The sequence below is a fragment of the Pituophis catenifer genome, unplaced genomic scaffold, assembly GCF_029215685.1.
Source record: "Pituophis catenifer annectens isolate HBS135680 unplaced genomic scaffold, rPitCat1.0.hap2 SCAF_12, whole genome shotgun sequence".
Taxonomy (NCBI): Eukaryota; Metazoa; Chordata; class Lepidosauria; order Squamata; family Colubridae; genus Pituophis; species Pituophis catenifer.
Genome location: NW_027256892.1, coordinates 21025382 through 21039794, shown reverse-complemented (window position 1 = coordinate 21039794; position 14413 = coordinate 21025382). Strand labels below are relative to the sequence as shown.

General features: G+C 43.0%; 1 protein-coding gene across 1 annotated transcript in view; it reads left to right on the top strand.

The window, feature by feature from the left end:
* Positions 1 to 1547: 1547 nt before the first annotated feature.
* NCAPD3 (non-SMC condensin II complex subunit D3) overlaps positions 1548 to 14413 on the top strand; it is a 53393-nt gene continuing 40527 nt past the window's right edge. The window contains exons 1-9 of the mRNA XM_070952310.1: positions 1548 to 1703; positions 3293 to 3463; positions 4792 to 4853; positions 5042 to 5129; positions 6665 to 6792; positions 8101 to 8173; positions 10250 to 10375; positions 11775 to 12027; positions 13680 to 13742. Of these exons, the coding sequence (XP_070808411.1) occupies positions 1563 to 1703; positions 3293 to 3463; positions 4792 to 4853; positions 5042 to 5129; positions 6665 to 6792; positions 8101 to 8173; positions 10250 to 10375; positions 11775 to 12027; positions 13680 to 13742 (1105 nt within the window). The 5' untranslated portion in view covers positions 1548 to 1562. The remainder of the gene's footprint in view (positions 1704 to 3292; positions 3464 to 4791; positions 4854 to 5041; positions 5130 to 6664; positions 6793 to 8100; positions 8174 to 10249; positions 10376 to 11774; positions 12028 to 13679; positions 13743 to 14413) is intronic.

Genomic DNA, 14413 nt, shown 5'->3' with positions numbered 1-14413 from the left:
CTTATCCATTTCCGCACATTCCATAATTTTTCTAATCACTTTGTCTTCTGATGACAGTTGCTCTTTAAATTTTTTTGATTTCAATCGAGTTGATTTAAATCAAGCCTTTTTACTAGTGGTTTAAATCGTGGTTTAAATCGACTTGATTTCAGTCAAATCCACCCTGCTGACACCAAAAATGACTTGGTGTGAGCCTGCTATCAGCTTGTTCTCTTTTCATTTCAGAGCATCTGGCCTCTTTTGGTGGAAAACAACATCTCCCCTAACACCATGGTTGCTGTGTTGCATCATTTTGTCCAAGAGGCCCAGAACAAAAAGGCCAACACACAACGACGCCTGTTTGCCCTCCACGCGGCTGGATTGTATTTTTTATTAGTTGAAATTCCTGGTAGGTCTGTGAACTGCTTGTGTTGTGCTTTGACCCGTGTTTGGCATGGACATGTGCATTGAAACGTAGCTCCATCGATGGTCGCAGTAACTCTGTCTGTGACGATTAGGTATGAACTTCAAGCAATCAACCAAGGGAGCTCGTCCAGTAATGGAGTTTCTCCTCACTTTCTTCCGGACTGTCCTCAGGACCCATAAACCTGATTTAGACCAGGGATTTTCAATCTGATTTAGGTTTAGACCAACATTTCTCAATCTTAGCAACCTGAAGATGTGTAGACTTCAATTCCCAGAATTCCTCAACCCGCATGGCTGGCTGGGGAATTCTGGGAATTGAAGTCCGCGCATCTTCAAGATGCTGAGGGTGACAAACTTTAGACTTTAGACACATGTGGAGTGCGTGTTGTGGCCTGCCAGTGGAGTTGGTGGCAGACTCAGACAGTAAGGAGGTTGGGGAAGAACATGGGCCAGTCCTGGAGTCTGGGGAAGGCTCTGACAAGTGCTCTGCATCAAAGGCAGAGAGGGAGCCAGGGCCATCTGATAGTTGTCAGCTGCCTTGGAAGTCGGACATCAGTGAGGCAGAAGAAGAGCTGGAGCCTATTCCCAATGTGCACATGCGCAGAGCTGCCAAGAGAAGGGAACAGCTAAGGAACAAGGGCCGACTCAGGAGTAAAGCCACAGGTGGACGATGAATGGCCCCTCCCATAGGAAATAAAAGAGGAGCGAACGGGGAGTGGGCTTTTGCAGGAAACAATTCGTTCATTCCGTGACTCTGAGAGACTCTGTGCCAAGTTTGGCCTTGTCCTGCAGTTGGAAACAAGTTACGTGGCAGCTTGCCAAACGAGATAAGGTGTGTTGAGAAAGATTCCTTTGAAAAACTGTTTGGACAAACCTTGCTGACTGAATGAAGGTAATTCACAGTCGTGTAAATAAAAGAGGTTTTGCCGGGATCAATTCCTGCCTCCTTTTTTGTTAAGGGAGGCTAGATCAGAACATCTGGGTTGTTAGGGAGGTAGCTGCAAGAAGGTTTCAAAACACCTGATAATATCATGTTAACAATTATGTTTTTGGTGCTCCGTTAGCTGCAGGTGGTGTGGTATAAAAGTATGTTATCGTTCACATGCAAACGGTCTTTTTTGGCAGGCAGCATAGCCAACCAGATCTTACACCCAGTGATGTTCGAGAAATGTCTTCAAACCTTGTCTAAGTGTTGGCCAGAGGAGTTGGATTTGCCCAGAAAAAGGAAAAAAAACCAGACCAAAAGCTTGATGGGCGAGAGAAAGAAAGGGAAGCCGGCAAGAAATGAAAACATTCCGGTAAATAATAATAATAATAATCGTACATCTTAAGAAGGTACTTGGTTGATCCCTAGGACCCTGGCAGCAACCCGTTATCAACCATTAGCACCAGTCAATGGTATTTGTGATGCATTTCTGAATGTTCAGTTGACTGAGTTTCATGTTTAATGAATAAAGTTAATAATAATAATAATAATAATAATAATAATAATAATAATAATAATAATAATAAGCAGCACTTGGTCCACAACACACCTGACATAACAATGGTCGAAAAGAAAAAAGTATGGTTCATTGACATTGCAATACCTGGTGATGCACGGATTGAAGATAAGCAGCAAGAAAAAATCACAAAGTACCGGGACTTGCAAATTGAAGTTGAGCGACTGGAAAAAAAAATAGTGTGTTGTCCCGATTGTAATTGGAGCCCTTGGAGCAATACCCAAAGGATTACCCTGCTATTTAGAAATTCTAAATTTGCCGGACTTGAACATTTTGACTCTACAAAAAACCACCTTACTCGGAACAGCTTCCATCCTCCGACGATACCTTAACAGTTCCTAGGTCCTTGGTTAGGACTCGAGCTGCTGAGCTATTAAGGCTGTGAATCTCACTAAAGATTAACCAATAATAATAACAACAACAACAACAATTTAATAATAATAACATTTTAATATTCCTTATCAAAAGCATTCTATTTTGTCTGCTTTTCCCGCTGCTTAGTTGATTCATCCTTTTGGTGTTTTCCGGTGTTCAGTAGAGCAGTTGAAGGCCAGGCCTTCTAGATCAGGGGTGTCAAACTCCATTTTGTTGAGGGCTGCATCAGGGTTGTGTTGGCCCTGGGGGGGAGTGGGCGTGGCCAGGGTGGGCGTGGCCAGCTCGATGTCACTCATGTCGGGGGCACCTGTGGTGGCCAAGTGCTAAGGCAGAACTTCCTTCAGACCATCCCTCACTCTCATTATAATCCCTTCCTTCCTTCCTTCCTTCCTTTCCTTCCTTCCTTGTTTCCTTGTTTCCTTCCTTCCTTATTTCCTTTGTTTCCTTTGTTTCCTTCCTTTGTTTCCTTCTTTTTCTTTCCCTCTTCATTCTTCTTTCTTCATCTCTTTCCTTGTTTTTCCTTCCTTGCTCTCTTCCCATCTTCCCTTCTTTGTCTTTCCTCTTTTCCTTTCTCCTTTCTTGTCCCTTCTTGCATGCTCAAATACAAAAGGGAAAAACATTTCTCCTTTTGTTTTTAGTTTGGTTTGCTATCCCTCTGCCAGTGAACAGAGCTCCGTTTTTACCGGCAGAACTGCCTCTGGCCGGTCCTTTGCCGTCTCCAGGGTGGCCCCGTGGGCCGGATCTGGCGCCCCAGGCCTTGAGTTTGACACCCCTGTTCTAAATCAACCGTCCCCAATTTTTAGGGCACAAGGGACCAGTTTGGCAGAAAACAATTTTTTCACAGACGGGTGTGTGTGGGGTTTTGCGCACTACCAAGATCTCATGTCCGCACAGATGACATTTTGCTTGCTTGCATGGCCCTGTTCCTAACAGGCTGTGGACTGGTACCAGGAAAGTGCAATTTCCGAATCTTGCTTAACCAATCCATCGTCTTTTTCTTGCCGTTCTAGATGGAAGACATCTTTGAAGAGGAAGACGTTCAAGAAGAGAACGTTTACTTCTCCGCCAGGGAGCTGCTCGAAATTCGCGAGGCCCTCTTCCTCCTGCTGCAAAACCTCCTGAGGCTTTTTTCCAAGATTTCCCTGAAAGAGAGACCCCAGTGTGTGCAGACCTGTATTCAGGTGACTGCGATCTCTTCACTAAAGTGGCAGGATGCCCCCTATATGCTAGTGTGGCTGGTCCCTGACTTACGACCAAAATTGGGATCAGGATTTCCATTGTTGAGCAAGGGGGTTGTTAAGGGTAGACCTGATTTTAGGACTTCGCTCTCAGGCTTCTGACCCGATACTCTAATTAAATCATGAGCCTCGAGCCAAGCTTCAAAAGAAATCCAGTTATTTATTAAGAGCTTCATGAAGAAATCCAGTTATTTATTAAGAGCTTCATGAAGAAATCCAGTTATTTATTAGAAGCTTCATGTCAGCACGTTCCAAGTGCTGACATGAAGCTCCAAATCATCTCTGACCTCTGTTTCCCCCCTACCCCCAAGGTGCGTCATCAGTCACATTCTCCAACGAAGAAGCAGTTTCGCAGGTTGTAGAGATCACTCCCCTCCAGCCACTGTGGGTTACTGCGGAGACGGCCTTTACAGAGATATGGCTGGAATGTGCTTTTGTTTTGACTGCTGTGCTGCAGCTGCAGAGTTCATTCTCCCATCCCGCTTGCCTATGGCAACTCGAGAGCAGGCCAGGGATGCTTTGCGAGTTGATACTCTTGCCACGCTTGTTAAGCAAATCACTGCGTTGTTAAGTGAATTGAGAGGTTGTTAAGCGAACCTGGCTTCCCCCGTTGGCTTTGCTTGGGACTGGGAAGGACATAAGTGGTAATCACCTGACCCCGTTGTAAATACCTGTTGCCAAGCACCTGAATTTTGATCACATGACAGCGGGGAGTCCGTGATGGCTGTAAGTGCAAGAACTGGTTGCAAGACACTTTTCCTGTTGTTAACTTCAAATGGTCACTAAACGAATGACTGTAAGTCAAAGATTACCTGTAATCAGATCAGTGTTTTTTTAACACACTTGGCAACTGCAAGATGTGTGGACTTCAACTCCCAGAATTCCCCAGCTTTATCATCCTATAGTATTTGTCAGGATAAGGGACCGTCAGTATTTCCCTCTTTGACAATAGAAATTAAATCATCTTTTAATGACCCCACAATCCCTTGCGGGGTGGAGTCTGGGCAACTGAATGGAGACGAGTATTTACTGGCCAGATGCCTTTCCCGTCGCCAATGCGGAGTTTTGTTCAGCAGATATATTCTCATATGTGCCCAGGGAGAGAAATATCTGCCTCTACCTAGGATCAAACTCACAGCCTCCTGATTGTGAGGCGAGGGCTCCACCTCTAGGCCACCGCACCACTCTACAATAGAAACTGAATGAATGAATAAAATTCTGTTCTGTTCTTCTGTTATAAATAAAATGTATTTTGGCTTGTTTTCGCACAGATCTTTGTTAAGCTGACGAGCCTGGAGCCCTCTACACAAGACTTCAAGCCTGTAGACATGACGTGAGTTTTTTTTTTTTGCTCTGGAATCTCAAGATGGTATTGTGAGTTTGTGAAGCCCAACGGGTGTTGAGGGCGTGGAATCGAGCAACGCTAAATGTTCTTTCCCTGAAGATAATAGACTTAATCTGCAAACATTTCACTCTGTGTCACGAAATCCATCCAACAGAGAACTTTTCCTTTGGCTGCAGGACTATTTCCAGAGCCAAGTATGTCTCCGAGCTTGCTTACTTCGGCCTACGACTGTTGTGTTCCCCACTTCACAGCCTAGGAGACAAGGTAAAGATTGTGTTCATCCATATTGTTCTTTGTTGGATTCTAAATGCATGGATCTATAAAACTCTCCTTTCTATGGAAGTGGCCACGGAAATCCAGCTGTCTCTTAATAGGAGATCTGGTGGCTTCTCCTCCTCATTTTCTTCTTCTTCTCCTCCTTCTCCTCTTCTTCCTCCTCCTCCTCTTCTCCTCCTCCTCCTCATTTTCTTCTCTTCTTCATCTTCTTCCTCCTCCTCTTCTTCTCCTCCTCCTCTTCTTCCTCTTCTCATTTTCTTCTTCTCCTCTTCTTCCTCTTGTTCTCCTCCTCCTCTTCCTCCTCCTCCAACGATATGGCTCTGCACGTCACCTGTGGCACACGTGCCATAGGTTCGCCATCACGGATCTATTCCCACCCCCCCAAATCTGATGTCTAGGATCATCAGGGAAGCAGGTATGTGGTAATGATTTATTTTATTTTTTTTGGCCAATTTTTTTCAATCTCTTTCCAAAACTAAAACTCCTACCATCACTTCTTTAGTTTTTCTGCTAGATGGAGCTTTAATACTGCTCTGCAGGCTTGGCTGGTGGGTGTTTTACAAACAGGGAAACGGTGCTAATTTTCCAGAAGCATTTTTTTTTCGTGACCTTTTGACTTCAACAACCCTTCCAAAAATTCTTTTCCTTGACTTCCTGCCCAAATCCCCCCCCCCAAAAAAAGGCAGAAATGCTGAAATAAATGCTTCCTTTTGAAAAATATTGTCTTTATAAAAGATTGCTTTAATAACAGGGAGTGCATTGATTTAGGGATGGGGACATTGAACAAGAACAGAGCTAGAAATAATCGTGTTTTTCTCTTTTTCTCCTGGGTTTTTTTTTTCCCCCTCAAAAAAAGCGGAAGAAGTATAGCATGCCAGCCTGAAACCTGTTCTACAGAGCTTTCTAAAATAGGCTAAATAAAACAGATAGTATGATTTGTCCTCTGCCTGTATCTCAAAAAAGTCTCAATCATTCGGGCCAAAGGTGTCTAAATGTAGAAGGTGACTCTTGTAGCAAAGCGGCTAATTTAACTGAGATAAGTGGGACTTTTGTTGTTGTTAGTCACGAAGTCGTGTCCGACCCATCGCGACCACATGGACAACGTTCCTCCAGGCCTTCCTGTGCTCTACCATCCTCTGGAGTCCATTTAAACTCGCTCCGACTGCTTCAGTGACTCCATCCAGCCACCTTGTTCTCTGCCGTCCCCTTCTTCTTTTGCCCTCAATCTTTCCCAGCATTAGACTCTTCTCCAGTGAGTCCTTCCTTCCTTCTCATTAGGTGGCCAAAGTATTTGAGTTTCTTCTTCAGGATCTGGCCTTCTAAAGAGCAGTCAGGGTTGATCTCCTCTAGGACTGACCGGTTAGATCGCCTTGCAGTCCAAGGGACTCACAGGAGTCTTCTCCAGCACCAGAGTTCAAAGGCCTCCATTCTTTGGCGCTCAACCTGGGACTTTTGTTACCTTTGTAGAAGGAATCCCCAGCTGTCTGTTCTCCCATTTTTTTTCCTTTCCCTTCCTTCCCTAGACTTTGCGCCAAGTGTTCTATCAACTTCTCAGGGTCATCCTGATGCTGCCAGGGAAAGAAGGCGGCGTCTCTCTCCCCATCCCTTCTCAGATCATCGATGCAAGGAAACTGGCCCTCAAGTTCCTCAGGTAAAACTCCACCTGCCTGTTTTCACTTCTTCTGCATCTGTGCAGAACTGCTTTTTGGGGAATGATGGAATAGAATGGAATAGAATAGAATAATGAATGGAATGGAATAGAATAATGAATGGAATGGAATGGAATAAATAGAATAGAATAGAATGAATGGAATAGAATAGAATAGAATAGAATAGAATAGAATAGAATAGAATAGAATAGAATAGAATAGAATAGAATAGAAAAATGAATGGAATGGAATAGAATAATGAATGGAATGGAATAATGAATGGAATAGAATAGAATAGAATAGAATAGAATAGAATAGAATAGAATAATGAATGGAATGGAATGGAATGGAATGGAATGGAATGGAATGGAATGGAATGGAATAATGAATGGAATGGAATGGAATAAATAGAATAGAATGAATGGAATGGAATAAATAGAATAGAATGAATGGAATGGAATAAATAGAATAGAATGGAATAGAATAATGAATGGAATGGAATAGAATAGAATAGAATAATGAATGGAATGGAATAGAATAATGAATGGAATGAAATAGAATAATGAATGGAATGGAATAGAATAGAATAGAATAGAATAGAATAGAATAGAATAGAATAATGAATGGAATGAAATAGAATAATGAATGGAATAGAATAGAATGGAATAATGAATGGAATGAAATAGAATAATGAATGGAATGGAATAGAATAATGAATGGAATAGAATAGAATGGAATAATGAATAGAATGAAATAGAATAATGAATGGAATGGAATAGAATAATGAATGGAATAGAATAGAATGGAATAATGAATGGAATGGAATGGAATGGAATAATGAATGGAATGGAATGGAATAAATAGAATAGAATAGAATAGAATAATGAATGGAATGGAATGGAAAGGGACCTTGGAGGTCTTCTAGTCCAGCTCCCTGCTCTAGCAGGAGAACCTATACCATTTCAGATAAGTGACTGTCTAGTCTCTTCTTAAAGTGAGTTTGGCTCCGTTTTACGACTTTTCTTGCTGCCGTTGTTAAGTGAATCATTTCAGTTTGATAAGTTAGTAACACGGTTGTTAAAGGGAACCCAGCTTCCCCCATTGACTTGGCTTATCGGAAGGTCGCAAAACGGGGATTCGCACGAACCCCGGGGACGCCGTGGCCATCATAAATATGAGTCCGTTGACGAGCATCTGAATTTCGATCGCATGACCATGGGGATGCTACAAGGATTGTCAGTGTGAAAAACGGCCACTAAATGAACTGTCGTAAGTCGAGGACTACCTCTATTTGCATCTCTCCTATCTAGCTCTCTGACTGAAGAACTGAAAGAAGTTGCCTTCCCCGTACTGAGGATCTTGCTGCAGCATATTTGTGTCAAGGTGAGGTGTGTTCTTTACCTTTCTATCAACCTGTTGGTTTGGAGGGGGTGGGACAGGGATGGAGGAGAATTTTCCTGACAACAGCAGTCAACCGAGAACTGATGACTTGGAGTAAATGTTGGAGAAGTTTGAAGATTTTTTTTTTTTTTTTTTTGGGTAAATATTTTTTATTATTTTTCAAACATAAGCATAAAATATAACTTTCAAGAGCAAAAACTCGATCCGGTCATAGATGGTTATACCACGCTTACATTTCTTTGACTGACTCCATTCACAATTTCCCATTGCATCTTTAACAGGTAAAAGTTCAAAACATAAGAAGAATAAATTTTAACATAAATTCTAACATCCTTATCTATATAAATCTATTATATCAATACAATTTTAATTTCATATTTACTTTAGCTCATTTGTGTCTAAGTATCAATCCTGCTTATATCTGGTTCTTCTCCACATTGTCTTTATCATCTCTTTTACCATCAGTTGCAAACTACTTTTTAACAATATTCTAATCTCTTATTCTAATTATTAACCACAATTTTATCACTTCAAATCTTAATTTCAAATACAATACATCTCCATTTTTCTTACCATTTATACAACAAAATTCCAACTACATTTCTTAGACTCTTGACCCATTCCATCAAATCTTGATATCTTAAATTTTATCATTACTTTTACACATTTCAAATTACACAGATTCACCCCTAAAATTTTAAGATTTTCTTGGGCATCTTTTAAGTTTCTCTTCTGGCTGTCTTTGCATCCTGAACTCGGGTCTTGATTTTAGAGTTGCCCTTTAATATATGTGAGGCAGCAAACTCCAAAAATGGGGGGGGGGGAAATAACTCAGAACAGATCTCTGGTATTTGACATTTCCATTAGTGGGTCTTTTGATTTAAAAAAACCTCTGTCCCATCAACCCCTTTTATCATTCTGGCTCTGCCATTTACATGGTTCTTCTTTTCTCCACTGTACCAATCAGGGATTCGCATTAAAACTATTTTAATAATTCAATTGAAATATTAATTAGCATTAAAACGGAGATTCATTTGGGGTGGCCATCTCACTGGGATCTTCTTTCATGAATCAGTTGCAGCAGAAAACAGAAAAAAAATATATATACACAAATACTTAAGCATTACATATATATATATCTAACGCTTAAGTAATTCTTAAAGTAGGAAAAGGATATTGAAAATATATTTGAGAGTACTTGTATTAAGAGAAAGTTAAAGAAAAGGATGTACCAATTTAAAGAAAAACTGTTAAAAATGATATTTAGAAAAAAAAATTCTATAAGGGTAGTTTGGAGGTAGGGATCTAAACGTAATACTGAAATTTAAAGTTTGTATGTTAAGCCAAAGACAAAGATGTATTAGAAAGTTTTGATTTAAAAATTAAAAAAAAAAAAAGTTTAGTACTTAAAAAAGAAGGGTGAAAAAAGAATTTTTTTTTTCCTTTTCTTTTCCAGTAAGGTCAAAGATTTGAAAGACTACAATGAATTTTGTAAAGAAAAATGGTGACAGTTGACAAAGATTACTAGGTGCCAATAGAAATACACATTATTTCCGTAGCAAGGAAGATAAAGCAGGAACGGTTCAATTGATTATTTTATTCCAAGAGGAAAATTTGTTTTCATTTGGATATCACTTCTGGAATTTGTGCTTGTGAAGACAAAAAAAAATGAAACTTTGACTTTGGTTTTGTTGATTAGAAATATTTGGCATTATAGGAATGGTTAGTTATATGTTAATGTGTAAAAGCAAAAAGTTGAGTTGGAGTGTTTTTATCTTGTACTGTGCTAAGAAGAGTTGGAAGTTAATGCCCCATTTTTTCTTTCTTTTTTTTTCTCTTTCCCTTTGTATCTCACACCCTCTTTTCCCCACTCCTTTTCCTTCCCTTAATTTCCTATTTTTTCTTCTTCTTCTTTGTATTTTATATAATTTTTTTTTTAAAAAAAACCTTAATTGAAAAAAAATAACATCTAGTAACCAGCTCTGTGTGGTATTCACTGCGATGGAACATCTCACTTCAGCTAAATTTGATCGCTCCCTTTATGCCTTTTCATTCCAGGTTCCGGATAAATCCGAATACCGGACCTACGCAGCGTTGTCTTTGTCCCAGTTGCTTTACAAACTCCCTTGCGCTGAGCATGCCAGATTCATTGCTTGGCTGTATGGATACTCCCGCAATAATAAGGTGAAGAAATGAACCCAATGAACAAATTTTGGAATTTCCAACCTCATCCAAGAAAATCAAAACGTTACCAGAGTGGATTCTGCAGCCGACAGAATTTATCCTTTAATTGATTAGCTCCTTCGCTATGCCAGGGGTCCCCAACCCCCAGGCCACGGCTCACTACCGGGGATTCGGAACCGGGCCACGCAAGTAGCGGGCCAGTGCATATGCAGCTCAGAGTGGTGCAAACGGCAGGCCGGCAGACGTATACATCAGAAGTGGTATTCAGCAGCTTCTGACCAGTTCTGGTAGTGGAAATTTTGAGTAGTTGCGGAGAACTGGTAAATACTACGTCTGATTGGCCCAGCCTCCAGCTGCCTCCCGAGTCCCAGCTGATCGGGAGAAAATGGGGATTTTGCAGTAACTTTCCCCTGGAGTGGGGAGGGAATGGAGATTTTACAGTATCCTTCCCCTGGAATGGGGTGGGAATGGAGATTTTACAGTATCCTTCCCCTAGAGTGGGGTGGGAATGGAGATTTTGTAATATCCTTCCCCTGGAGTGGGGAGGGAATGGAGATTTTACAGTATCCTTCCTGTGGAGTGGGGTGGGAATGGAGATTTTACAGTATCCTTCCCCTGGAGTGGGGTGGGAATGGAGATTTTACAGTATCCTTCCTCTGCCACGTCCACCAAGCCATGCCACGCCCACCAAGCCGCACCCAAAGAACTGGTAGTAAAAAAAATTTGAATCCCACCACTGATATACATACATGCGCAGCTCAACTTCTGCATGTCAGGGTGTGCACACATATACGTGCTGGCCCGTCATTTGCACAAATCGAGATGCGCGCGCTGGCCAGCTGCTCGTGTGGCCCGTTTCCCCACTCCGCACCTGTCGGGCCACCAAGCCACAGAGGTTGGGGTCCGCTCCGCTATGCGACTTCCGAGGGGGATGAGGGGTTCAAAAATGTGAAAAATAAATGAATATGAGCCACGGTGGCGCAGTGGTGAGAGTGCAGTACTGCAGGCTACTTCTGCCGGCTGCCTGCAATTGGGCAGTTCAAATCTCACCAGGCTCAAGGTTGACTCAGCCTTCCATCCTTCCGAGATGGGTAAAATGAGGACCCAGATTGTTGGGGACAATAGGCTGACACTGTCAACCGCTTAGAGAGGGCTGGAAAGCACTGTAAAGCGGCATATAAGTCTTATTGCTGTTGCGGGCAAACTCTGCCCACAGCCACAGTTCGATTCTGATCAATTCAAGGTTGACTCAGCCTTCCATCCTTCCGAGGTGGGTAAAATGAGGACCCAGATTGTTGGGGGCAAAGATGCTGACTCTGTCAACCGCTTAGAGAGGGCTGTAAAGCACTGTAAGTGCTATGGCTATGGCTAATATACCTCTTATTTCCTTCCATAACAGACTTCCTACAGGGTATTTGCACTCGATGTGGCCTTGGCTTTGTTAGAACATCCAGAGCGGGTTCAGGACGTCGTTTTGACCGAAGAGGAGCAGGTGTTTCTGAAACACAAATTCCTGGTTCAGGTCATGATCTTCGGCCGGTGTTCGGACAAAGTGCCCACCGTTCGCAGCAAAGCCCTGTCCAGCTTCGCTCAGTGCCTGGAAAACAAAGTTGTCTCAAACGTACAGGACATTCAAGAGCTGTTGCATGGCAGTAAGTATGAGCTCTCAAAAGATAACCGTTACGCATATGGCAGTAGCACTTAGACCAGTGGTTCTCAACCTGTGGGTCGGGACCCCTTTGGGGGTCGAACGACTCTTTCACAGGGGTCGCCTAAGACCATCGGAAAACACATATTTTCAATGGTCTTAGGAATAATTTTATGGTTGGGGGTCACCACAACATGAGGAACTGTATTAAAGGGTCGCAGCATTAGGAAGGTTGAGAACCACTGACTTAGACTTAAATACCACTTCACAGTGCTTTTACTGCCCTCTCTAAGCAGTTTACAGAGTCAGCCTATTCTCCCCAACAGTCTGGGTCCTCATTTTACCGACCTTGGAAGGATGGAAGGCTGAGTCAATCTTGAGCCAGTCAGGATCAAACTCCTGGCCATGGACAGAGTTTGCCTGCAATACTACATTCTAACACTGGGAGGGAGGGAGGAAAGGAAAGGAAGGAAGGAAGGAAGGAAGGAAGGAAGGAAGGAAGGAAGGAAGGAAGGAAGGAAGGAAGGAAAGAAAGAAGGAAGGAAGATAGCAATTGCAGTTAGACTTATATACCGCTTCACAGTGCTTTGCAGCCCTCTCTAAGCGGTTTATAGAGTCAGCCTATTGCCCCCAACAATCTGAGTCCTCATTTTACCCACCTCGGAAGGATGGAAGGCTGAGTCAACCTTGAGCCAGTCACAATCAAACTCCTGGCCGTGGGCAGAGTTTGCCTGCAATACTACATTCTAACACTGGGAGGAAGGGAGGAAAGGAAAGGAAAGGAAAGGAAGGAAGGAAGGAAGGAAGGAAGGAAGGAAGGAAGGAAGGAAGGAAGGAAGGAAGAAAAATAGCAATAACACTTATATACCACTTCACATGGCTTTTACTGCCCTCTCTAAGCGGTTTACAGAGTCTGCATATTGCCCCCAACAATCTGAGTCCTCATTTTACCCACCTCGGAAGGATGGAAGGCTGAGTCAACTTCGAACTGGTCAGAATCGAACTGTGGCTGTGGGCAGAGTTTGCCCGCAATAGCAATTAGACTTATATGCTACTTTACAGTGCTTTAAAGCCCACTCTAAGTGCTTTACAGAGTCATCCTCTTGCCCCCAACAATCTGGGTCCTCATTTTACCCATCTCGGAAGGATGGAAGGCTGAATCAACCTTGAGCCTGGTGAGATTTGAACTGCCAAATTGCAGTCAGCTGGCAGTCAGCAGAAGTAGCCTGCAGTACTGCACTCTAACCACTGCACCACCGCGGCTCTTATACCCACGTACACACACATATACAACACAAGAGAAACATCACGGTCTCGTTCGGATGTAGGCATATACATGGCGAAAAAGAAAAAGAATCCTGCAAATTTACAAGACGGATGGCATCAGGTCACATGACCCTGCAACCGTCATATATATACATGCCAGTTGCCAAGCACCTGAATTTCGACCCAGTGCAGTGTAAGCTCGGAAAACAATCATAAGTCACTTTTCCGGCGCTAATGCAACTTTGAACCGTCACTGAATGAATTGTTGTAAGTTAAGGACTACCTGTACAATTCCCTGCCATGAAGGGCTGTTGAAGTTTGTCGCTGCTCTGGTGTGAAATTCACAGGTGAACGGAGTAACTCATCCTTTTCATTTGTCTTCCTCTACAGCAGCTTGTTCTTCGGTCATGGATGCAAACACCCCTGCTGAAACATTCCTAACCAATGTGGAAGGTAAATAGTTTAGCCCCATGATGGCAAATGTCAAGTTTCCGAAAGATGCCCTAATTAATTCATGAGCCATGATCCAAACTTCAAAGGAAATACATTCATTTATTAGGAGCAACATTCCGGCAATACTCGGATGCAGTTAGGACTGATCCCACATAGATTTACGTTCCCCTATGACCCTGTCCCTCCCCTCCTCTCTGGCCATGTCATAAATCACATTCTCCAATTACCCACTTTGGCTGGCTGTGAAACCTAACACCCTCCTTCTGATTGCGGTCAGGAAGAATGTATGGAATGCACTTCAGTTCTTCCTCCCTCCTGCTCATGGCAACTTGAAAGCTTTGCAAGTTGACAGCAAACCTATGGCACGCGTGCCAAAGATGGCACGCAGCGCCCTCTCTGATGGCACGCGAGCCTTCGCCACAATTCAGCTCTGTTGTGCATGCGCGCGCACCTCCTGTCGGCCAGCTGGTCTGCTGTGTATGCGCAGGGGGCGTGCATGCATGCATGGCGGGCAGGGTGCATGCAGGGGTTTGCGCATACATGCACAGAGGGTGGAATGCATGCACGGGAGCGATGCACACATTGCATTTTGGGGGGTTCAGGCGCGCGTGCATTTGCGCTAACGTGCGTGCTTTGGACGTTCGGTCCGGAAAAGTTTAGCCATCAGTGGT